This window comes from Barbus barbus, assembly GCF_936440315.1.
Source record: "Barbus barbus genome assembly, chromosome: 19".
Taxonomy (NCBI): Eukaryota; Metazoa; Chordata; class Actinopteri; order Cypriniformes; family Cyprinidae; genus Barbus; species Barbus barbus.
The window spans coordinates 30419435-30444585 of NC_136747.1; the positions used below are offsets into that span (position 1 = coordinate 30419435).

Here is a 25151-nt window from a genome sequence, read left to right on the forward strand (position 1 = left end):
ACAGCAGAACCAGATCATCTGATCTGTGAGTTGTGTAGAGCGAGGCCAGGGCTGCAGATCGCTCCAGACTGAGCGCCAGGTCATTGATGTAAATGTTAAATAACGTTGGGCTTAAGCAGCAGCCCTGTCTCACTCCACGCTCCTGGGAAAGATACCCTGTACGTTTGGTGCTGATTTTTACGCCACATTTACTTACATTGATTTGATAAGGTCATGGGTTTTACCTCCTATGCCACTTTCAATCATTTTGTAGAATAGTCCTTGGTGCCAAATTGAGTCAAAAGCTTTTTTGAAGTCGATAAAACATGCATATATTTGACCTTTACCTTGGTTAACATGTTTTTCAGTTAGAGTATGTAATGTATAGATGTGATCAGGTGACATCTGCTCAGTACATTGTGTGTGATGATGAAGTCTAATAGTCGAGCGTTTATTATGCTACACAATACCTTTCCCAGGTTGCTGCTCACACAGATGTCTCTGTAGTTGTTAGGATCACATTGATTTCCGTTTTTAAAGATCGGTGTTATCAAGCCTTGATTCCAGATGTCAGGGAAGTAACCTACACTCAGAAACACATTGAATAGTTTATCAGTCATTGGGAAATAACTCTCTCTCTCTCTCTCTCTCTCTCTCTCTCTCTGTGTGTGTGTTTGTGGGGTGTGTCAGGAAGTCAAACTTCACTCTCTCTCTGACTGATCATCAGACTACAACTAACGCGATGCCTGGCAAGAAAGTGTGTATTATCGGCTCAGGAAACTGGTGAGTTGCGTCTAATATGAACGCGACAGTAAACGCTCTAGCAGCTCTTTGCACTTTTACTCGACGCGACCAGATGTGTGTGTTTGTATAAACCACTGTGGTGTTACCACGGTACTCTAATGCTCAGTGATACTTCGTTACTGCTGTTTGATTGCCATATTTAGAATTTACCGCGGTATTTTCTCAGAACAGCTACCATAATTTCCCTTGGCAACATTTTTTTTTGCACATAGTAGCATAGATTCGGAAGCTTCTTACAAAAAAACCTACTATAGGGGTCAAAATAGAACTTTAATAAAATATAAAAGTAAATAAATAAATTGTCATTAAATTGCATTATTTACAAATAGACAAAACTACAGAATGTCACGTTTTATTATTAGCCGTTTCAACACATAGATGTTTTACCAAATAAAAGCACAGCACTTTTAGAGTTCATCCCACTCATTGATGTGAGCATAAGTATTGGGACAGCTGAACATAAGGCAGATATAAAAGATGAAAAGCTATTATTTAGTTGCAGATCCCTTGCACACAATCACAGCAGTGAGTCTGTGACCCATAGACATCACCAGACTCTTGCTCTCATCCTTTGAAATACTTTTCCCAGCCTTTAATGCAGCCAATTCCAGTTGTTGCTTGTTTTGGGGAGTTTCTGCCTTTACTCTCCTCTTCAGCTGCTGAAATTCATGTTCAATCAGATTTAAATCTGGAGATTGACTTGGGCAATCTAAGACTTTCCATTTCTTTGCCCTTATAAATTCCTTGACTGAACTGGCAGGGCGTTTTGGGTCATTGTCCTGATGCAATATGAAGCACTTCCCAATGAATCTGGTGGCATTTTCTTGAATATTGGTAGGCAAGATGGTACATGTGGGGACATACAGTGGAACGAAATGTCGTGCCTCGCAGGACGACGGTGCTACATAAATACAGACATACAACAATGAAGTAAAAAACACTATAAACCTATACAACTAACCTACTGACAGATTTAACTATAAGTATACTATATATAAGTATTTACCCTATACAAACTAAAAAATAGAATATAAAAAATACAAACTATACGAATGCTTCACAAATACTGTACATGTGCAAAGAGAGACATTTTGAGTCAAGCAGCTGGTTGGGGAACAGTGCAGGATGATTTGTAGTGCATGAGCATGTAAACATACATATATTGCTGAGTCTTTTGTGGGATTGTGTTCACGCAGCAGTGTGTGTAAAGTGTCTAGTGCATATAGAGGAGAGTGTGTTACTACAGGTGGTTTGTACAGGCCCACTCACCTGTGTGTAGCACACTTCCAATTGCACAAAAAAGTTCCATACAGTGTTTTCTTTGGTGTGGTAAGGTTGAGGGGGGTGTTTGGGGTGGGGGGGGGGGGGGGGGGGGGGGGGGTCCATGTTCAGGAGGTAGGGGTTTGCATGGGGTTTCAGAGGGGGGGGGGGGGGGTGGTTTGAGTTCAGGGCTCTCACAGCCTGGGGGAAAAAGCTGTTGAGCAGTCTGGCGGAGCGGGCTCTGATGCTCCGGTACCGTCTTCCTGATGGTAGGAGCTGGAAGAGACTGTGGGAGGGATGGGTGGAGTCCTTCACGATGCTGTTGGTTTTGCTGGAGCATCTTGTAAGGAAAATGTCCAGGATGGAGGGGGGAGGGAAACCGATGATCTTTGCGGCTGTGTTCACTGTCCGCTGGAGGGTCTTGCGGTCAGCAGCACTGCAGTTCCCGTACCAGACAGTGATGCAGCTGGTCAGCACACTCTCAATGGTGCCTCTGTAGAATGTGGTGAGGATGGGTGCAGGGAGACTTGCTCTTTTCAGCTGGCGGAGAAAGTGTAGGCGCTGTTGTGCCTTTTTGTGACATGAGTGACATGGTGTTGGTGGTCCAGGTGAGATCCTCTGTGATGTGCACCCCCAGGAATTTAGTGCTGCTGACTCTCTCCACAGTCGAGCTGTCGATGGTCAGTGGGGGATGGTCAACGGAGTTCTCCTGAAGTCCATCACAACCTCCTTTGTCTTCTCCACATTGAGGGACAGATTGTTTGTGCCACACCATTCAGCCAGCTGTGCCACTTCCTCTCTGTAGTGCGTTTCATCGTTGTTGCTGATGAGACCTACCACTGTTGTGTCATCAGCAAACTTGATGATGTGGTTGGAGCTGAACTTGGCAGTGCAGTCGTGGGTCAGCAGTGTGAAGAGCAGCGGGCTGAGCACACAGCCTTGTGGGGCACCTGTGCTCAGTGTTGTAGTGCGCAAGGTGTTGTGGCCGACACGGACTGACTGAGGTCTTCCGGTTAGAAAGTCCAGGATCCAATTACACAGGGAATTGTTAAGGCCCAGCAGGTTTAGTTTATTTATGAGCTGTTGTGGGATTATTGTGTTGAATGCCAAGCTGAAGTCAATGAACAGCATTCTAACATAGGAGTCTTTATTTTCTAGGTGGGTAAGAGCCAGGTGGAGGGTGGAGGAAATTGCATCGTCCATAGAGCGGTTTGGATGGTATGCAAACTGGAGCGGGTCGAGTGTGTTGGGGAGGCTGGTTTTGATGTTGTGCATGACTAACCTCTCAAACCACTTCATCATGATTGGAGTCAGTGCTATGGGACGGTAGTCATTTAGACAGGACACAGGTGATTTCTTTGGTACCGGTATGATTATTGTGGTTTTTGAGACATGTGGGGACGACTGCCTGGCTCAGCGAGGTGTTGAAGATATCTGTTAGGACATCTGTCAGCTGTGCAGCACAGTCTCTCAGAACATGGCCAGGTATGTTGTCAGGACCCGCAGCCTTGCGTGGGTTAATCCTAGATAGGGTCTTCCTTACGTCGGCTGGAGACAGACAGAGCGCCCGGTCGTTGGGAGATGTGGGCAGTTTTTGTGCAGGTGTGTCATTCTGCATTTCAAACCGTGAAAAAAAGTGGTTGAGTGCATCGGGGAGGGATGTGTCCCCATCACAGGCCTGTGGCGGGGGCTTGTAGTCAGTGATGGTCTGAATGGCTTGCCACAGGCTCCGTATGTCTCTGCTGTCTGTGAAATGATTGTTGATTTTTTGAGCGTATGACCGATTTGCATTTTTGATGCCACAGGACAGACTGGCTCTTGCTGTTTTGAGGGCTGCTTTATCTCCTGATCTGAATGCTTCATCTCCGGTCTTTAGCAGCCCACGAACCTCTGCTGTCATCCATGGCTTCTGGTTTGCACGTGTGGTGATGGTCTTGGTGACTGTCACATCATCAGTGCACTTTTTGATGTAAGCAGTCACAGTTTCAGTGTACTCATGCAGGTCTGTGTGGTTGTTGTAGGTGGCAGCCTCTTTAAACAGGTTCCAGTCTGTGTCCTGGAAGCAGTCCTGCAGTGCTGAGGTGGCATTGTCTGGCCATACTGTGATCTGCTTTTGAACCGGTTTGGCGAGTTTGAGAAGTGGTCTATATGCTGGGATTAGCATAACAGTGATGTGGTCCGAGTACCCGAGGTGGGGGCGGGGTACAGCTTTGTATGCATTTTTCTCTGTTGTATAAACAAAGTCCAGTGTGTTGTTTCCCCTTGTTGCAAAGTTCACATGTTGGTAGAACTTTGGCAAAACTGTCTTTAAGTTTGCGTGGTTGAAGTCACCGGCTATGATGAAAAAGCCGTCAGGGTTATTTGTTTGTTGTTCGCTGATGGCGCTGTACAGTTCACGAAGCGCGTCCTTAGCGTTTGCTCACGGGGGGATGTAAACTGCAACGATAACATTGACCGTGAACTCCCGCGGCAGATAGAACGGTCGACACTTCACAAACATAAACTCCACCAGCGATGAACAGTGTTTTGATAATACCGCAGCATTGTTACACCAGTCTTTGTTGATATACACACACAAGCCACCTCCGCGTGTCTTACCAGACAGTGATGAATCTCTGTCCGCTCGGAAGCTGGTTAGCCCGTGCTGCTGAATGGCGGAGTCCGGGATGTTGTCGTTTAGCCATGTTTCGGTGAAAACAAACACACAACAATCCCTTGCCTCACGCTGTGTAGACCGACTGAGTTGAATTAAGTCCAGTTTGTTTTCCAGAGACCGAACGTTTGAGAGCATGAGTGTTGGAAGAGCTGGTCTTGTGGGGTTAGCTCTTAGCCTAGCTCCTATACCTCCATGCTTACCGCGCTTCCGTCCTCTCTCACACCGCTTGCGACGCTGCTTTGTGCGGGTAGCATAAGTAGGCGAGGCCGCGGTCTCGAGGTCCGGCTCCAGCAGTAAACAAAGGCCTCGTAGCTTCTCAGTAGCCGCCAGCGAGAGTTGGTGTTTGTACGCGTTGCCGATATCCAAAAGACTTTGGCGATCATAGATGAGTTTTGGAGTGATTTCCTTATGAGTTAGCGGTAAACTGACACTATTTGGAGACGAACAGACGACATTAAAAGACATAAAAGCACCGTCTTTGGGACCCGGAGTAGCCGCTGCATCTGATCGCATCGCCATCTTGGATCTAAGAATTCTGCTACTGTCATCATACATTAAGTCATCAGTAAAGTTGAGAGGGCCTGTTCCAGAGACAGCCATGCATGCCCATGCCATGACACCACCTCCACCATGCTTTCCCATCACTTAGATAAAGGTTCATCTTTGTCTCATCGGTCCATAAACACAGTTCAAAAACTCTTCTGGCTCACCTTTATGCTTTTTTGCAAACTCTAATCTTGTCTTTCTATTTTTGGTGCTGGTCAGAGGTTTGCATCTTGCTGTGTAGCATCTGTAATTCTGTGTCAAAGTCTCCTGAGGACAGTAGATTGTCAGAGCATCACCCCAGCTTTCTGGAAGTTGTTGGTGATTTTACAGACACTAGGGTTCATTTTCACAGCTTTTATGATTTGTCTGTCATCAACTACTGTTGTTTTCTCAGCCGATCAGGTCGTTGTTGGTTGCTGGTGTCGCTGGTGGTTTCCAAACTCTTGATTTCTCCATGCCCTTTGTTTTTGCTAGAGCTCTAACTGACTTCCTCTTTTCTTTTAGCATCCAAATTGCTTGCTTCTCTCTCAAAGTCAGCTCCCTCGTCTTCATCCTGGTTTGTGTGTCATCATCGAATTAAAGATTCAGAATACAGAAGTAATGGATATAACTGATACGACACATTCCCTGCTTTTAATATCTGAAGAATTAATGCAACAGGACACAGCACTTAGAAAGACCTGTGAGGCAACTGTTACAATACTTATGTTCACATCAGATAGAGGGATGAAACTCTAAAAGTGCTGTTCTTTTTATTTGGTAAAACATGTATGTGTTGAAACGGCTAATAATAAATGTCTTGACTCCACAGCCAACAGAGCAATTTTGTCTTTACTGTTCCAATACTTCTGGAGGGCACTGTGTGTATATATATACAGGTCCTTCTCAAAAAATTAGCATATTGTGATAAAGTTCATTATTTTCTGTAATGTACTGATAAACAACAGACTTTCATATATTTTAGTTTCATTACAACACAACTGAAGTAGTTCAAGCCTTTTATTGTTTTAATATTGATGATTTTGGCATACAGCTCATGAAAACCCAAAATTCCTATCTCAAAAAATTAGCATATCATGAAAAGGTTCTCTAAACGAGCTATTAACCTAATCATCTGAATCAACTAATTAACTCTAAACACCTGCAAAAGATTCCTGAGGCTTTTAAAAACTCCCAGCCTGGTTCATTACTCAAAACCGCAATCATGGGTAAGACTGCCGACCTGACTGCTGTCCAGAAGGCCATCATTGACACCCTCAAGCAAGAGGGTAAGACACAGAAAGACATTTCTGAACGAATAGGCTGTTCCCAGAGTGCTGTATCAAGGCACCTCAGTGGGAAGTCTGTGGGAAGGAAAAAGTGTGGCAGAAAACGCAGCACAACGAGAAGAGGTGACCGGACCCTGAGGAAGATTGTGGAGAAGGACCGATTCCAGACCTTGGGGGACCTGCGGAAGCAGTGGACTGAGTCTGGAGTAGAAACATCCAGAGCCACCGTGTACAGGCGTGTGCAGGAAATGGGCTACAGGTGCCGCATTCCCCAGGTCAAGCCACTTTTGAACCAGAAACAGCGGCAGAAGCGCCTGACCTGGGCTACAGAGAAGCAGCACTGGACTGTTGCTCAGTGGTCCAAAGTACTTTTTTCGGATGAAAGCAAATTTTGCATGTCATTCGGAAATCAAGGTGCCAGAGTCTGGAGGAAGACTGGGGAGAGGGAAATGCCAAAATGCCTGAAGTCCAGTGTCAAGTACCCACAGTCAGTGATGCTGGTGTTGGTCCACTGTGTTTTATCAAGGGCAGGGTCAATGCAGCTAGCTATCAGGAGATTTTGGAGCACTTCATGCTTCCATCTGCTGAAAAGCTTTATGGAGATGAAGATTTCATTTTTCAGCACGACCTGGCACCTGCTCACAGTGCCAAAACCACTGGTAAATGGTTTACTGACCATGGTATTACTGTGCTCAATTGGCCTGCCAACTCTCCTGACCTGAACACCATAGAGAATCTGTGGGATATTGTGAAGAGAAAGTTGAGAGACGCAAGACCCAACACTCTGGATGAGCTTAAGGCTGCTATCGAAGCATCCTGGGCCTCCATAACACCTCAGCAGTGCCACAGGCTGATTGCCTCCATGCCACGCCGCATTGAAGCAGTCATTTCTGCAAAAGGATTCCCGACCAAGTATTGAGTGCATAACTGAACATAATTATTTGAAGGTTGACTTTTTTTGTATTAAAAACACTTTTCTTTTGTTGGTCGGATGAAATATGCTAATTTTTTGAGATAGGAATTTTGGGTTTTCATGAGCTGTATGCCAAAATCATCAATATTAAAACAATAAAAGGCTTGAACTACTTCAGTTGTGTTGTAATGAATCTAAAATATATGAAAGTCTAATGTTTATCAGTACATTACAGAAAATAATGAACTTTATCACAATATGCTAAGTTTTTGAGAAGGACCTGTATATATATATATATATATATATATATATATATATATATATAGGGCTGGTAAGTGATTAAACATTTTAATCTAATTAATTACATGATGTGGCGATTAATTAATCTAATTAATCAGAAATTAATCACACATCAAATTTGTTTGAGAAATTACTCCCAAAAGGTAATTTAAAGTCATTGTTGTGTAAAGCATCAAACAGACATTACAAAAAGTAGCTTCAGCAAGAAATATTTAGTTTGATCAAATTTATCACATATACTCTTTTGGACCATGAGTGTGAGTAATTGATGACACAAGTGTAATTTTTGGGTGGGTTAACTATACCTTTAATCATTTATTTTATAAATTTGATTATTAATACTATGGAAATATGAAATAATGTTTTTAATGAAATGATCCTCTAAATAATAAACTAAAACTGTCAGTAGGCGGTGGTAAATATCTTAATGATTAAGTCATCAAGTCATTTATTCATTAGATTCGTTCAAATGGCTGATTAAAATAAATAAAAAATAATTACATCTAACACTTGCTTGCTCTATTCTATTTCTATTCTATCTGTTTTCTTTTTATTTATTATATAATAAAAAAACCTTGCTATGTGTACTGCGTTATGCTAACTGAGGCGTTTTATAGCACTTGTGTATCATTGCTCTTTTGTTGGTTTTGATTGCTTCTATTGTCCTCATTTGTAAGTCACTTTGGATAAAAGCATCTGCTAAATGTAATGTAAATTACTATTTATTTTTAAATCAACACTCAACTTAACAATTGAATGCAAACATGTAAATTGCAAATAATGGGGTTTTAAAATTAACTTCTAATTATAAAATATATTTTTGTTGTTGAAATATATTCACTTATATATGGCTGTTGTTTCTTGGTCAGTGATGTGTTTGTGTGTGTGTGTTTGTGTGTGTGTGTTTGTGTGTTGGTCAGGGGTTCTGCCATCGCTAAGATTATCGGGCACAATGTGAAAGCGTCGAACCGCTTCGATCCGATGGTGAAGATGTGGGTCTATGAGGAGATGATTGATGGACGCAAACTCACCGAGATCATCAACACCGAACACGAGAACGTCAAATATCTGCCCGGACACAAACTGCCCAAAAATGTGGTGTGTGTTTCTCTTAATAGTACAGTGATGGGAACAGACCATAATACCATGGTAATTTGATGGTACTCCAAGGTAATTGGAAGATGTTTTACCTGTATGACCCCAGCAAACAGAGAATGTTCTCAGAATGTTCTTGAAAGGTTCTCTTAAAGTAACGTACTTCAGTTAGTTGGACATTCATCTTTTAAATGTTACTAGTTGTTTCAAAACATTCAGAGAATATTCTAAAGTAACATTCGTATCTGTGCAAAATGATCAAATGGAATGTTCCCATAACATTAGCATAACCAAGAACCCTTTTTAAAACATTTAAAAAAACGGGACATTTTGAACATTTAGAGAACATTGTTTTCTCTAGTTTCAGAAATATTGTTTTCATAAGAACATAATGGGAACGTCAGCAAAACATTCTCAAAACATATTTTTGTTAGCTAACTTTTGGCTAACATTCTCTAAAAATTTATGAACAAACGCTCTTCCAGTTACGCTAATAAAACATTTAATGATGTTCTCGAAACACAGCAAAAACAGTATTTATACATCAGTCATGGAATGTATTTTTTTGTTGTTCTGAAACGAGTGGAACATTCATCTAACATTTATTGAATGTTACTATTTGTTTCAGAATGTCCAGAGAACATTCAAAAGTAACATTGCCATAATGTTAGCAAAATGATCAAATGGAATGTTCGGTCAACCAAGAAGAAACATTTTTAAAAGGTTCAGAGCATTTTCATACATTAAATGAGATATTTCAGCTGGGACGTGCTTGATTTGTGAACTAGTGAAGTCCAGAAGTTAACACCGCGGTATCTTTGAGAAAGTGTTAGATGTGAGCTGCTTATCAGTAGGTTTAAACACAGATTAAAGTGCTGAACTTCGCACAGATCACCTTTACACTCATCTACACGTTACTGCTGTACAATTACACAACATCGTGAAGCTGATTAATAATGACTCATATGTAGGTGAAATAAGCACTGAATAAGTGAGGTAGAGGCCATGATGGGAGAAGATAAACGAGCAAACGTGAACTTGTGGTTTTGATATCACTGCACACAAATATAGATCCCTAGTTAGAGAACAGCAACTCAAACAGACTATAATTAACCAGGTCAAAGCTGAAGGAAGGAATAATGAAAGTGGTGTAGCAATCATTCAGATATGGCCTTAGAAATGTCTTGATCTAGACCGCAGGAGAAAAATCCTACCGGGGAGAAACATCCTACCGGAAATGCTGTAGGAACCGGAAATGCTGTAGGTGACGTCAGACGCTGGAGACTTGGCAGAAAAACTGAATGAACAGCGAGGACAACGAGGAAAATTTGGAAACTCTTCAGGAATACATCGACTGGTGCTTCGACGTTATAGTCATGAAGAAAAACCAAAATGCATGTTCCCCAGCCAAAAGCGAGACGCCGTCTTCCAAAAGAAGTCGCCCGACAGACTCGCCTGAAACAACATCGCCGACAGGTAAAAGCTTTACCGACATCCTGGATTCAATCGACAAGCGGTTATCCAGCTTCGACGCGAGGTTGTCCCTGGTCGAGATCCTGCACCGTGAATTCAAATCCCTGAGGGAATCACTGGAATTCAGCCAGCAGCAGGTGGAAACACTTGCTGCTGAAAACGCATCACTACGGGACTCGGTCAAGTCTCTAACTGAGAATGTGACCCGTATAAGTGAAGAAAATAAAAAAATAAAAGAGACTATTATCGATCTCCAGGCCCGTAGCATGAGAGATAACCTGGTGTTTTCGGGCATCTCGGAATCTGCCGAAGAGGACGTAGAAACTACGGTTAAAACCTTTATCAAGACATACCTGAAGCTTCCGGAAGACACCGTGGAAAACATCTGCTTCGAAAGAGTCCATCGGATGGGAGCGAAGAAACCTGGAGCCCCGAGGCCGCGTCCTATTGTGGCCAAATTTGGATACTTCAAGCAGAAAGAGCAGGTGAAGAGTCGCGGCAGGGAGCTGAAAGGAACCGACTTCAGCGTAAACGACCAGTTCCCCAAAGAAATCCTGGAGCGACGCAAAATTCTGTTCCCAATCCGACGCAGTCTTATCCAAAAGGGCTCCCGAGCTGTCATCGCCGTGGACCGGCTCTACGTGGACGGGCAGCTCTACCGTAACCTCAGTACCACTCCGTGGTTATATTAACACCACTCCAGATAAGAATCCGTTATATTTTTCTTTTTTTTTCTTTCCTCTTTCCTCGCTTGTTCTTCCATTTACCTCTAACTATTTATGTCAATTCGCTAATTTAATATGATATCATAACAAACACGATACCGTCAGTCTCCGCAGCGTTTAAATGTTGTTGCAATGTTTTTGTTTCTTTCAAGTTTTTACTTGCATCCCTCTCTGCTTGCTTCTTTGTATATCTTTCTTACTTCTAACTCCTTTCACTGCACCGATCACCTGCTTTACTACACATACACACACAACACCCTATATCACACATCTGCACGGCACGACCATGTACATATACATTCAGCGTCAACGCAATCACTCCGACCTTACAGCGCACACAGACATGAAGGACATACTCGCATACAAGCGCGTACGCCCGCTCATATCTTATTCATTTGAGCATCACACGCAGCGAACAGCATTAGCTACACACACACATCTATGGGCGCACTGAGGTTTGTCACATGGAATGTGAATGGAGCTGGCTCCAGAGAAAAGAGGTTAAAAATATTTAGCCAGCTTAAAAAACTACAGGCAGACGTTGTTTTATTACAAGAGACTCATAGATCTGCCACAGCTACAGATCAACTTAAAACAACTGAGTTTCCTAATGTGTTCTCAGCCTGCTATAACTCTAGGCAAAGGGGGGTAGCAATTTTAATACATAAAAATGTTAATTTCACAGTACTCAACACAGTTATAGATCCAGAAGGTAGATTTCTAATCATTAAATTATCTATATTTGACAAAAAGTTATGTATTGTTAGTATATATGGTCCAAATGTTGATGACCCCTCTTTTTTTCACGGTTTTTTTACCGCACTCTCTGAACACCTAGATTGTGCATTTGTTCTTGGGGGAGACCTCAACTTTGGACTAAATAAAGAAATGGACAGGCTGAGTACAGCTGGAACTCAGCGCAATTGGGAATCCACAAATATAGTTAAACAGTACATGAGCGACTATGGACTTTGCGATGCATGGCGTTCTTTTCACCCCAACCGTAGGGAATATACTTTCTTCTCACATGTCCATCACTCTTACTCTCGTCTGGATTATTTCCTAGTCAGCAGCTCTCTGCTGAGTGACATTTCAGACACAGAGATAAACCCTATAGCTGTCAGCGATCATGCTGCTGTTTCTTTAACTCTAGTAAATAAGAAGGCCACTCCACCAAGTAATAACTGGAGATTCAATACATCATTGCTTAAAGACGATGATTTTATTAAATATTTTAAAGAAGAGTGGGCTTTATATTTAGACTATAATGACCTGCCTGGAACATCAGCATCTGTTCTCTGGGAAGCAGGCAAAGCTGTGATGAGAGGTAGAATAATCTCATTCTCATCGCATAAAAAGAAAAGAGAAAATAAATATATTCAGGAATTAGAAGAAACTATAAAAACTTTAGAAGAAGCCTACGTATCCTCCCAGGAACAGGAAATGCTGAAAAAAATACGTAAAGCAAAACTAGAATTAAATGAAATTATTAATAAAAAAACCCAATTCTTAGCACAAAGACTTCGCTGGCAAGAATTTGAATATGGTAACAAATCAGGTCAATTCCTAGCGAACCAGTTAAAAATAAATAAAGAAAAAACAACTATATGTGCTGTTAAAGATTTAACTGGGGATACAGTATATGACCCTGAAAGAATAAACAACACTTTCAGGGACTTTTACAAATCTTTATATTCTCCACAGATAAACCCATCTAAAGACGAAATTGACCAATTTCTTGACAATATAACTCTTCCGAAATTATCAGAAAATCAAGCGATGACATTGGATTCTCCACTGACATCAGATGAACTTCAGGAAGCCTTGAACAGTATGCCCAATAAAAAGGCTCCAGGTCCAGATGGCTTTCCAGCAGAATTCTATAAAGAATTCTGGGTAATTCTGTCACCAACATTCTACAGAATGTTGCAGGAAACCAAGGAAAATGGTAGACTTCCACCAAATATGAATTCTGCCAACATTAGTCTCTTGCTAAAACCAGGCAAAGACCCTGTATTGCCTACCAGCTATCGTCCAATATCCCTTATTAATGTGGACACTAAAATAATCTGCAAAGCTATCTCAAAAAGAATAGAGAAGATAACCCCTCTCATAATTCATTCCGACCAAACTGGTTTCATAAAAGGGAGGCACTCCTCAACAAATACACATAGGTTACTTAACTTGATAGACTATTCATGCAATAGAAACCTTCAAATTACAATATTGTCTCTAGATGCAGAAAAAGCTTTTGATAGGGTTAACTGGAATTTTCTATTTGCAACTTTACACAAATTTGGTTTTGGAAACTCTTTCATAAACTGGTTAAAAATATTATATAACTCTCCAACAGCATGTGTCAGGACAAATGGCCAAACATCCTCTAGCTTCTATCTTAAGAGGGGTACCAGGCAGGGATGCCCCCTCTCCCCCTCACTGTTTGCAGTTTTTATTGAACCACTAGCAGCAGCAATTAGACAGGCTACAGTGATTAAAGGCATTAAATGCAAGAATGTAGAACATAAAGTTAGTCTTTACGCAGATGATGTGTTACTTTTTCTTCAGCATTCACAAACCACTCTCTCTGAGGTAATTACATTAATAAACTCTTTCTCAAGAGTCTCAGATTATTCAATAAACTGGTTAAAATCAACAGTTCTTCCAATTAATTGCTCCTTCCAGAATTCCTCCACTCCACTGCAATCTGGAAATATTAAATATTTAGGTATTAATGTTTCTCCTAGGCTGACAGATTTGATTAAATTAAACCACATCCCACTTTTAAAGACGGTAGAAGATGATCTAACCAGATGGAAGTCTCTACCCATATCACTCATGGGAAGAGTCGCCTCAATAAAAATGATGGTTTTGCCAAGAATTAATTATTTATTTGCAATGATCCCGAGCAAACCATCACCTGACTGGTTTAGATCTCTGGACTCCTCCATCTCTAAATTCCTTTGGAAAGGTAAACCCCCGCGTATTAGCTTAAAAACGCTACAAAAGACCAAGGATAAAGGAGGACTAGATCTACCTAACTTTCACCACTATTTCTTAGCCAACAGGCTTCAACACATTTCAGGGTGGTTAAAACACACCCTCTTAGATGAGCCTTGGCTAGATGTAGAACAGGCATTATGCAATAATATAGAGATTTCGGATCTGCCATTCATTAGCTTGATCATCAAACGACACGTATGCTTCAAAAGCATCAGTATCAGCTCTTCTCTGACAGCATGGTGGGAGTTTCTAAAAATGACTGAGTCTTCACTAATCCCATGCAAACGTACCCCCATCTGGAACAATCCTGACATATTACTAAACAATAATATGATGAACCTCACAGATTGGAGTTGTAAAGGTATTAAATACCTGGAACATATATTAGAAGGGACAGACTTTATTCCCTTTGACAAATTAGTTAAACAATATGGGATTAACAAAAACAGATTTTTAGAATATCAACAAATTAAATCTATTGTAAAAGGGAAATTTAAATCTAATCATATCAAATTACAAATACCACCAAGTGTGGCAGATTTTCTTAATCTCAAAACCCCCAAATTAATGTCTAAAATATACAGGACACTTTCCAAAATAGATGAATCAGTATCACTTCCTATTGCAAAATGGGAGGCAGATCTAGCAGTAAACTGGGACCATAATTTCTGGTCTCAGATATGTTTAAAAACCTTTGAACTGATTAGAAATCCTGGTTTACAATTAATACAATACAAAATCCTGCATAGAGTGCACTACACAGGTCATCGGATGTTCAGGATGGGTCTTACAGCTTCTAACAACTGCTCACACTGTCAAGGCAATACACCTGACAATTACATCCACGCTCTATGGTTCTGTCCACCTGTTCAGAGGTACTGGTACAGGATTTGTGAAGATTTATCAAAGTGTCTTAAATGCTCTATTCCAGCCTCTCCTTCAGTCTGCTTGTTGGGCGACCTAGATGGTGTCACTACAGAAGGTAACACAATCCACATGGCTTTCACTGCCCTATGCATTGCTAAGAAGACTGTCCTCATGAACTGGAAAAATAAAAATAATCTTAATATCAACCAATATAGAAATTATTTGTGGGATTATATTAGTCTTGACACAGCTTCTGCTGCCACATTAGATCAATCTCTCTGGACTCCTTTGATCAGCTCCATCACCTAGTGTGAGTGGGGGTCCTGATTCTGTCCGGCTGTGGTTTTTGCTGTTGGGGTGGCCATATGGGCTTGGGGCATCTGGGAGTTCCCTGGGGGTGGGTTTCTTGGGGGGTTCGGCGCTGGGGCTGCGATCTTGGTCTGGATGGGGTATTGGTGACTCTTGGGTGCTGTTTTTCTGGCGGCTGCATGCGGCGCTACTGGGGATGCCTGTGCCGGCGGACGTAGGTTGCCGGCCTGGCGGCTGCACTATTCCAGGGTTGGTCCGGGGGGGGCTTGGGGTTCTGGGGGCGCTCTGCCTCCCGGTTGGGGTTACGGCTGGGCCTGGGGGGCTTGGGTCCTCGTTGGTGTGCCGCCGGGAGCATGGGTTGGTGCATGCGCTTGGGCCCGGCCCTGGTGTGGGGGTCTTCGATGCATCGGTGCCTCCGCGGGGGGGATCCAATAGAGGCAGGGAAAACGGGCCTAACCTGGGTGTCTTATTGTCTTATGTAGTCTGGGAGTTGAATGAGTGATGGGGTGGGGTAGTTTTTCCTCTGCTGTGGGGTCTGGTGGGCCGCCCCGGGCTGCCATGGGCCCTGGTCTGGATGGGCCTGGGCCCCCCGCCCTGGGCAGATTTGGGGTAACGGGGGTGCCTATGGGGGTCAGCGGGGGAGCTGGCTCCGAAGGGGGGGGTATTTTGCCCCCTCTGATGCTTTCCTCCCCATCCCTAAGGCTTCACTTCTCCCGCTCCATCACACCAACACATAGGTAGGGTTTTGAGGTGCGGGTGTGTCGCTGGGATGCGGGGGAGGTGGTACTCCTCTGTCTCCTCGTGGCCACCTGCATCTCAATCACACATTACAGCTTAGACATTCTCATTACTTACTGTCACATGACACATACATATAGGGCCTTGGGGGTGGGCACACTGAATGGCATCCGGAGGGCGGTCTGTTCATTCAGCCTTCCCTCTGGTGCCAGTGCCCACTTCTCAATTTTAAGTTGCACATAGACATTGAGGGCTCTAGGGAGGGGACGAGCTGACACAAGCTTGTGGAGGGTGCCCCTCCCCTGTTTTAAAGCACCCCTGTTTTAAAGCACCTTAGAACAACACACACCAACACTACATTTGAGCGGGTGAGGTGAAGCATGGGGTCTCTTTTTTTTTTTTTTTTTTTTTATCTCACACCCCTGTTCTCTGTTCTCTGTCCGGGGCCGGGGGCTGCGAGGATGAGCTGGCCGCCCGGTCGGGGTCTGGGCTGGTGGTCTTCTCTGCTGCTGCGGGGACCGGGGTGGTCTTCCTGTCCCCACGCCAGAGCGAAGGGGGTTCAGCTCCGGGATCGGGCGCTGATTACCCCTCTGGGGGTGGTGGTGCCTGGATCTAGGAGTATAGAGTGCATATAGGGAGTGTGAGTGTGGGTACCATGTCCATTTTTGTGTGTCTACATGTGGGGCGAGGGTGAGAATATTCGTTGCGTGCATGAGGGTGGGAACGTATGCTTGTGTATATGTGTGCTTGTTCGTCTACGTCTATGTGTCAGGTCGGGCCTTAGACTCCACCTCACTCATCATCTCAGTCGACCCCCACCCCACCACCATGCCCTGCCGGTGGAGGATGCCGCCGGTGCTTTGGTGGTTTCTCGCGCCGGGGCAGGATGCTCGGGTGAGCGCTGGCCCACTCTCGGCGGTCGCTTGGCGGGGCCTGGCCCTACTGGCCTTGCTGGGCCCCGGTTGGGGGGTGGGGGGCCCTTGGATCTCCGGGCCCAGGGCTCGGTCTGCCCTGGTGTGGTCGGCTGCCGGCGGAGCCTGCGGGCTTGCCGCCACGGCACCCTGGGGTGTCTACACTGTGGCTGTCGGATGTCCCACCTTCGGGCTCTCCTCTGCCCTTTTCTGGGTGGGGGCCGCAGTTGTCCCTGCGGTGGTTCCCCTGGGGGTCCCGTGCCCTGGGGGGCCTCCGGATGTTTGGGGCCTGGGTCTCTTCCATGCCTGCTTCATGCCTTGCGGGATGGGGCTGTTGTTCCCCACACACACACTATTAAACATTTACATGGAGGAACCTTATGAACACAAGCGCGCTCACACACACAGGTGTACACTCAAGCATTCACATTGGTGTAAGAACGGGTGCTCACAGACACACATTGTTCTGATCTGCTGTTGCTTCAAAACTTATTTTGTAATATTAGTTATGCGTGTTGCTCAATAACATTTAACATTTAGAATTTATTGTGATTCATACAGATGTTGGTTGTTGCTGCAGTTTCTCTGATGTTGTGTCTTCTGTTGTGTCTTCTGTTGTTTTCTCTTTTTGTCAGCAGGTATCGAAGCAAATTGTCTGTTTTCTTTTTTGTTTTGTTTTTTTCCTCTCTCTCTCTATCCCCCATTCTCTTTTTTTTTCCTCTCTCTCTCTCCCCCCCTTCTCTGTTGACTTTATCCACAATTTTTTTTTTTTTTTTATTATTATTTTTATTTTTATTATTATCATTATAATTATAATTATTATTTTTTTATTATTATTATTATTATTATTATTATTATTATTTTTTTTTTTATTTTTTTTCTCTCTCTTGTTTTCTCTGTCCCCTGGTCTTGTCGGTCATAGTATGGTTAAATAAAAGGGTATATAAAATTTAATTAATTAATTAATAAAAAAAAAAAATTATATTGAAAAAAAAAAAAAAAAAAGGCTGTGAATGATGATAGCATAACTACACATACGTACTGTCATGTGTTATCTGTGTTACTGACAGGCCAAAAATAAAAAAAAAAAATAAAAAAAAAAAAAAAAAAAAAAAAAAAAAAAAAAAAAAGAAATGTCTTGATCTACCTGCCCATTTGATGAAGATAACCTGCTGGAACAGAACAGGTCATACTAGCTTGTTGCTGGTGTAATCTGATCTTTAAAAAGAGAAATGCCATTCAGATGGTGGATATGCAGTGGCAAAGAGTTCCATCATTTTGGTGCAGCACAACTAAAAGCCCTACCACCAAAGGAACTCAACTTAAAATGTGTAACTCTCTGTAAGTCTGCAGACAATGATCTCAAAGAACGTGTAGGAGTGTACAGCTGAAGAAGATTTGAGCGATAAAAAGGTGCCGGATTATGAAGTGCTTTATAAGTAAGCATGAAATGAAGTCAAAATGTGAAATGATGAGATTAAAGTCATATTTATGGCAGTGAAAGTCATAATTATGAGATACATGTCATAATTATAAGATGTAAAGTCATAATGGACAAAATGTTGAAATTATGAGACAAAAAGTAGATTTTATGAGATAAAAATTCAAAATGACAGAAAAAATTATAAGATTAAAAAGTCAAATAGCATTAAAAGTCATAATTCTGAGATAAATGTCATAATTATGACAAATTTCTGTGATTAAAAAGTCGAAATAATATGATAAAAAGTAGATTATAACATTTGAAATGATGAGATAAAAAAAAATCTAAATTATGCCAAAAAGGTAAAATTATAAGATTAAAAAGTCATATTTATGGCATTGAAAGTTATAATTATGAGATAAAAATTCATAATTAACAGATATAAAGTCATAATTGACAAAACATTGAAATTATGAGATACAAAGTCAAAATTGTCATAGTTGATTATAAATGTTGAAATTATAAGATTAAAATGCAAAATGATGACAAAAAGACAAAATTATGAGATCAAAAAGTCATATGGCATTAAGTCACAATTATGAGGTAAAAATCATAATTCTGAGATAAATGTCATAATTATGACAAAAAGTTGGAATTATGAGAAATTTTTGAGCCTTGTCATAATTGAATCAGAAATACTGGATGTAGTATGAGGGACCTTCAAATATTGATATAAAGGTTGAGAAGCACTGATGTAAAGCAGCTCATGATCATAAATGTCCAGCTGGAGACCATATAAAGCTGTTAGCCACTGTCTTTGAGCTGATTTCCATCAGTAAGAGACGTAGAGCCCCTGCTGAGAGAGGGATCAGGGTTCAGATCTCCTCTGTTTCCTCAGGTGGCGGTTCCTGACGTCACAGAGGCCACGAGCGGAGCCGACTTCCTGATCTTCGTCATTCCTCATCAGTTTATTGGGAAAATCTGTGACCAGATGAAACCTCACATCAAGCCTGGAGCCATCGGGATCTCCCTCATTAAAGTATGGATTTATTCTTTAATATTTTGTCATTTGAGTGGATTTCATAGTACTAGACAATAGTCATCTATAAATGATGCATCATTTATTTCTACATAAATAATACAAATATTAGAACATCATTTAGCATATTAGCTGTGTATTCCCTATTTTCTTAGCAAAGACTACTTCATGATGACCAATTTGTCATTTTTACTTAAAAAAAAATGCTGCTTTTTAAAATTATTTTTGGTCTAAAAATGTTTTTGTTGTAATATTTTCGTCTACCTAAAAAAATTCAAATTGAGTCTAAATAAAAACATGAATTTTCTGAACAGTGTTTACTGTTTCACATAGTATTTTTTAGTCCATTGTGTGTGTGTGTGTGTGTGTGTGTGTTTAGGGTATCGATGAGGGTCCGAGTGGACTGACCCTGATCTCTGACATCATCAGGTCCAAGCTGGAGATCGAGGTCAGTGTGCTGATGGGCGCCAACATCGCCAGCGAGGTGGCCGAGGAGAAGTTCTGCGAGACCACCATCGGTGTGTTACATCACTTCCTGTGAGAAACCTGCAGAGCGCTTGACCTTGTGTGTGACCTTGACCTCGTATGACTGTGTGTGTGTTTCAGGAGCCACTAATGAAAAGTTAGTGGGAAGTCGTGGCCTAATGGTTAGAGAGTCGGACTAGTAATCGAAAGGTTGCGAGTTCGAGCCCCCGGCCGGCAGGAATTGTAGGTGGGGGGAGGGAATGTCCAGCGCTCTCTCCACCCTCAATACCACGACTGAGGTGCCCTTGAGCAAGGCACCGAACCCCCAATTGCTCCCCGGGCGCTGCAGCATGGCTGCCCACTGCTCCGGGTGTGTGTTCACGGTGTGTGTGTGTGTGTGTGTGTGGATTTGTTCACTACTCACTGCTGTGTGTGTGCACTTGGATGGGTTAAACGCAGAGCACCAATTTCGAGTATGGGTCACCATACTTGACAATACGTCACGACTTTTTTTTTTAATGAATCCAACGGCAAGATCTTCAAAGAGCTTCTGCAGACGCCGAACTTCCGCATCACTGTGGTGAAGGAGAGCGACACGGTGGAGCTGTGTGGAGCGCTGAAGGTACCTGAGACACACACGTGATGCTGGGGATCAGGGGGTTTCGTCTCATTCGTCCTATGGATGCTTTGGTAAATTATAATTATGAGATAAGATTTCATAATTATGACATGAAATTTAAATTATGAGATAAAAATCTAAATAATGAGAAACAGTTCAAATTATGAGATGAAAACTAATGATGACCATCAAAATTATGATAAAAAGTCATAATTATGGCATAAAATCGAAATTTTGAGAAAACATGTTATAATCAAAACAATGAGATGAAAAATAATAATTATGACAAAAAGTAAAAATTATGAGATAATCTAAATTATGAGGAAAAAGTCAAAATTATGAGATGAACAGTTAAAATTATGAGATAAGAACGCCAAATTATGACAAAAGTCAAAACTATGAGATAAAAATGCATAATTATGTAAATCAAAATTATGAGAAAAAATGTCATAATTATGGCATAAAATCAAAATGAGTTGAAAAGTCATAATTATGAAAAAAGTATATTAGATATGATATGAGAAAAAAAAATGTAATTGTGACATAAACAGTCAAAATTATGAGATGTCATAATTATGCAAAAAATAAAATTATGGAATGAAAAAAAAATCATAATTATGAGATAAAAGTTAATTATGAGATAAAAACTCATAATTATGACAAAATTCAAATCATAATTATGAGATGAAAAGTAATTATGAGAGACAGTCTTTCCTGACATACAAGTTTATTATGACTTTTATGTCATATTTCTGATTTAGTGTGTCATAATTTTGAAAAAGCACAGTGTTCTTCCCAGAAGACAAAATAAGTACAGTTTACACCAGTCGTGCCGTTAAAAAGTTGCTCAAGGCAGGACTAAATAAAAACATGCAGTCTTCACGATCCCTCGTTTAATATTTTTTATGAAAGATTGTGTATGTGAATGTCTGGCTGCAGCTGAGCGTCTGGTGTGTGTGTGTGTGTGTGTGTGGCAGAACATCGTGGCGGTGGGCGCAGGTTTCTGTGATGGTCTGGGATTCGGTGACAACACTAAAGCTGCCGTGATCCGGCTGGGACTGATGGAGATGGTGGCCTTCTCCAAACTCTTCTGCAAGAGCGCCGTTAACTCCGCCACCTTCCTGGAGAGCTGCGGCGTGGCCAACCTCATCACCACCTGCTACGGCGGACGCAACCGCCGCGTGGCCGAGGCCTTCGCCCGCAGAAGGTCCGACTCAAACTCCTGCTTCCCAAATGGATTTATTTTGATCTTGACTAAGGTCATCACTGTGCAGTTTAATGCGTGCATCATATGTTATTAGCCTTCATACTCAATCTTTTTGCTGGTCAAAATGACCCACAGCGTTATGATCTTGCTTTTTTATTTAATTCAAATAAAATATAAGCATTACTATTTATGCAGTTTTTGTTACTATGTTTTACAAACTATTTTTAGTACCTCTAATCTACTAGTTTTAACTAATAATTGTATTATAAAATTAGCTTTATTTTATACATATATATATATATATATATACACACACTCCCCTCCAAAAGTATTGGGACTTAAGGCCAATTCCAGTATTTTTGCTGTAGACTGAAAACATTTGGGTTTGACATCAAAAGATGAATATCAGACAAGAGATTTACATGCCGGCTTTTATTTACAGGTATTTTCATCTGGATCTGATACACAACTTATAAGATAGCACCTTTAGTTTGAACCCACCTATTTTTCATGTTACCAAAAGTATTGGAACAGATAGAATTAACATTAAAGTGAAAAAGACTTCATATTTAGTTGCAAATCCTTTGCTTTTAATAACTGCATCAAGCCTGTGACCCACTGACATCACCAAACGTTTGCATTCTTCTTTTGTGATGCTTTTCCAGGCTTTCACCGCAGCCTCTTTCAGTTTTGGGGGGTTACTCCTTCAGTCTCTTCTTTAGCAGGTAAAAGGCATCCTCTACAGGGTTTAAGTGTGCAGATTGACTTGGCCAGTCTAAAACCTTCCACTTCTTGCCCCTGATGAACTCCTGTGTTGTTTTGGCAGTGTGTTTTGGGTCATTATCTTGCTGCGTTTGGTTGCATCTTTCTTTAAATTGGCAGACAAAATGTTTCTGTAGACTTCTGAGTTAATTTTGCTGCTGCCATCATGTGTTACATCATTAATGAAGATTAATGAGCCTGTCCCAGAAGAAGCGATGAAAGCCCAAGCCATTACATTACCTCCACTGTGTTTCAGATGAGCTTGTGTGTTTGGGATCATGAGCAGATTCTTTCTTTCCCCAAACTTTAGCCTTTCTGTCACTTTAGTGAAGGTTAATCTTTGTCTCATCAGTCCATAAAACTTTGTCCCAGAATTTTTGAGGCACATCTCTGTACTCTTTGACAAATTCCAGCCTGGCCTTCCTATTCTTCTTGCTAATGAGTGGTTTGCATCTTCTGGTGTAGCCTCTGTTCTTGTGTTCATGAAGTCCTCTGCGAACAGTAGATTGTGATTCCTTCACTCCTGCCCTCTGGAGGATGTTGCTGATGTCACTAACAGTTGTTTTAGGGTCTTTCCTGACAGCTCTCACAATGTTTCTGTCATCAACTGCAGTTGTTTTCCTTGGTCTACCTGTTCGATGTCTGTTACGTAGTACACCAGTGGCTTCTTTCTTCTTCAGGACACTCCAAATGGTTGAAATGGCTTTGGCCAATGTGTGTGCAATGGCTCTTATTGATTTTCCTCCTCCTCTCAGCTTCACAATTGCTTGTTTTTCACCCATAGACAGCTCTCTGGTTTTCATGTTGGTTACACCTCTTAACTATAAATGCAGTTTGAACAGGCAAAACCCAAATCTGACACTGAGCGTAGACATTCAGTGCTAATTATTGTTTGAATAATCATTGTGATAGGACACACCTGGGCAACAAAACACACCTCTCAGTCACATGCTCCAATACTTTTGCTCACATGAAAAATGGGTGGGTTCAAACAAAAGGTGCTATCTTCTAAGTTGTGTATCAGATCCAGATGAAAATACCTGTAAATAAAAGCCGGCATGTTAATCTCTCATCTCATATTCATCTTTTGATGTCAAACCCAAATGTTTTCAGTCTACAGCAAAAATAAAGGAATTGGCCTTACTGTTCCAATACTTTTGGAGGGGAGTGTGTGTATATATATACACACAAAAATACTGGATTTTTGACTTTCACGAGCTGTAAGCTCTAATCATCAAAATTAAAACTTTTTTTAAAATGATTTACTTTACATGTAATGAATCTAGAATATATGAAAGTTTCACTTTTTGAAATAAACCTGAAAAAAAGCAAGATATCTAGATATCTTTTTCACCATATTCAAATTTTTTGAGATGCACCTGTATGTGTGTGTTTATATGTGTATATATATATATATATATATATATATATAATGCTACTACCTTTTTTGTCCAGACATATATTCTAATTATTATTTATTTATTTATTTATTTAATACTTCATTTCATAAAATAAGTTACTTTTTCATGCATGACATACACTAACTCTAATAATTCGGAATTCTAATAGCAATAATATATTTATTTATGCAGTTTTCGGGAGATTTCTTTAGTTTATTTACCTCTAAATGACTATTTCTTTAACAAATAATTTCTAATAATAATAAAAAAAAAAAAAAAAAATATATATATATATATATATATATATATATATATATATATATATATATATATATATATATATATATATACATATACACATATATTTTTGTTTTATTTAATTTTATGTAACAATGTAGACATCCCTTAAGGTCAATGACATGAAATGTAGTTTCAGTAGACTCTGGCCACTAGATGGAGCAAATTAACTGGAAAATTTGGCATCAAAACTAATGAATGAATGAATGAATGAAGTAAATTTAAGCCAGATTGTGTGATTGAAATGTAATATTAATTTGTGTTTTTCATCAGTCAATAGTGGAGCTGGAAGCTGAGATGTTGAACGGTCAGAAGCTCCAGGGTCCTCAGACGTCTGCAGAGGTTTACAAGATCCTCCAGAAGAAGAGCATGGTGGACAAGTGAGTGACATCATCACCGTGACATCATCACCATCATCATCATCATCATCAGTGTGTGTCTGACGTCTGTGTGTGTGTGTGTGTGTGTGCAGGTTTCCTCTGTTCGTCTCCGTCTATCAGATCTGTTTTGAGGGCCGGCAGGTGAAGGAGTTCATCAGCTGCCTTCAGAACCATCCAGAACACATGTGATCCGATCCGATCCACACACTACTGAGCTTCCTTCACTCCTCACGGCCAACTAAACATCAATTATGAGTCCGGTTTGATGAGTATTTGTGTCATTTCTGACTCAGGACTGTAACGCTGGTAAACGCACATGTGCAGAATTTTGATATTTGCAGTTTTGACTACAGTTGTCTTATAGAGAAGTATTAAATCTAATACTTTATAACACAGTCAATAAAAGACATGCTTATTTTAATCATTTTAATCAGATTTTGAGCTTCATTTATTCTTACAGCAGTCAACACAAACACAAAATAAGACTTATTTTTCTTCATGAGCCACATAAAACAATCAATTTCTGTTTTAATTATTCAAAGACATACATTTCTAAATAAAAAAAATGATTATAATAAAAATGATTAATCATATTATAAGAATGATAATACATATATAACACACATTTATAAAATTATGAATATTATAATTAAAATAATGAATACATTAGAAATTATACATTTGATATTAAATATTATATTTATAAAAATATGGG

General features: G+C 40.8%; 1 protein-coding gene across 1 annotated transcript; it reads left to right on the plus strand.

Moving 5' to 3' along the window:
• Nucleotides 1–688: 688 nt before the first annotated feature.
• LOC306885833 (glycerol-3-phosphate dehydrogenase [NAD(+)], cytoplasmic-like) lies at nucleotides 689–24686 on the plus strand. Its single transcript, XM_079442612.1, has 8 exons — nucleotides 689–762; nucleotides 8647–8824; nucleotides 19166–19306; nucleotides 19686–19826; nucleotides 20283–20393; nucleotides 21368–21649; nucleotides 24330–24436; nucleotides 24529–24686. The coding sequence occupies exons 1-8, from the start codon at nucleotides 722–724 to the stop codon at nucleotides 24623–24625; spliced, it is 1098 nt and encodes a 365-aa protein (XP_079298738.1). The 5' UTR covers nucleotides 689–721; the 3' UTR covers nucleotides 24626–24686.
• The last annotated feature ends 465 nt before the right edge of the window (nucleotides 24687–25151 follow it).